We start from the raw sequence: 726 nt of genomic DNA on the forward strand, positions 1-726 counted from the left end.
ATCAGTCAGAGGCAGGTCAGAGTAAAGTGGAGAAACCACTCCTTTTTAAGGACGAAATACACATGTAAATAACGTATGGCAGGTAGCACGCTGTGAAGACACTGCACTTTTGAAACACACTCGCTGGGATTTTAAGTTGAGCGAATTCAAAAAGTCAAAAGCTGGGCTGCCAGTCAGTCTGACAGCAAAGTAAAACACAGTCAAACCACTTACAAAGAACATGTGAACTTAAATCATAACTTAAAAACCCTCACCATGTACATGAAGCAACAACATCTGCAAGTATTCAATACAGCATGTATGTCCACTGTGCAGAAAAACATACAGCTAGAGTTGTAGTGAGTGTGAGTGTGTGTGTGCATGCAGAGTGTTACTCACCCAGTGTGACGGCTCTGAAATAGAGCACAGGAGTACCGTAGCTGCAGGAGTACAGGATGTGATATTCGTACTGAAGCACCTGGCTACTGCCTCCAGACACCGTACACACCCCATCATCGTCATCGTCTATGTCACCTCTGACGCTGTCGCTGTCATCTGGGGCAGCACAAACCGCCTGTGGACGAAGAGAGACAGTGGAGAATGTGAAATAGTTCACCGTGTACAGCAGCTGCCTCAGTGCATTCAATCTGTTAGCGTTAGCTGTGGCTGCTTCACAGTGGAAGTCTGGAATGAAATCATTTAGGAAATGAATGTCCTTGATTAACCCTTCCAAAGCCCCGCCCCTTT

The 726-nt window shown here is 45.9% G+C and overlaps 1 protein-coding gene across 1 annotated transcript in view; it reads right to left on the reverse strand.

Moving 5' to 3' along the window:
- atg10 (ATG10 autophagy related 10 homolog (S. cerevisiae)) overlaps window positions 1-553 on the reverse strand; it is a gene marked incomplete at its 5' end in the record, with an annotated part of 2,604 nt that extends 2,051 nt beyond the window's left edge. The window contains 1 exon segment of the mRNA XM_035674814.1: window positions 379-553. Coding sequence (XP_035530707.1) covers window positions 379-553 — 175 coding nt within the window.
- Window positions 554-726: the final 173 nt, after the last annotated feature.

This window comes from Morone saxatilis, unplaced genomic scaffold (assembly GCF_004916995.1).
Source record: "Morone saxatilis isolate NCDOM2014 unplaced genomic scaffold, NCSU_SB_2.0 Contig337, whole genome shotgun sequence".
NCBI classification, from domain to species: domain Eukaryota; kingdom Metazoa; phylum Chordata; class Actinopteri; family Moronidae; genus Morone; species Morone saxatilis.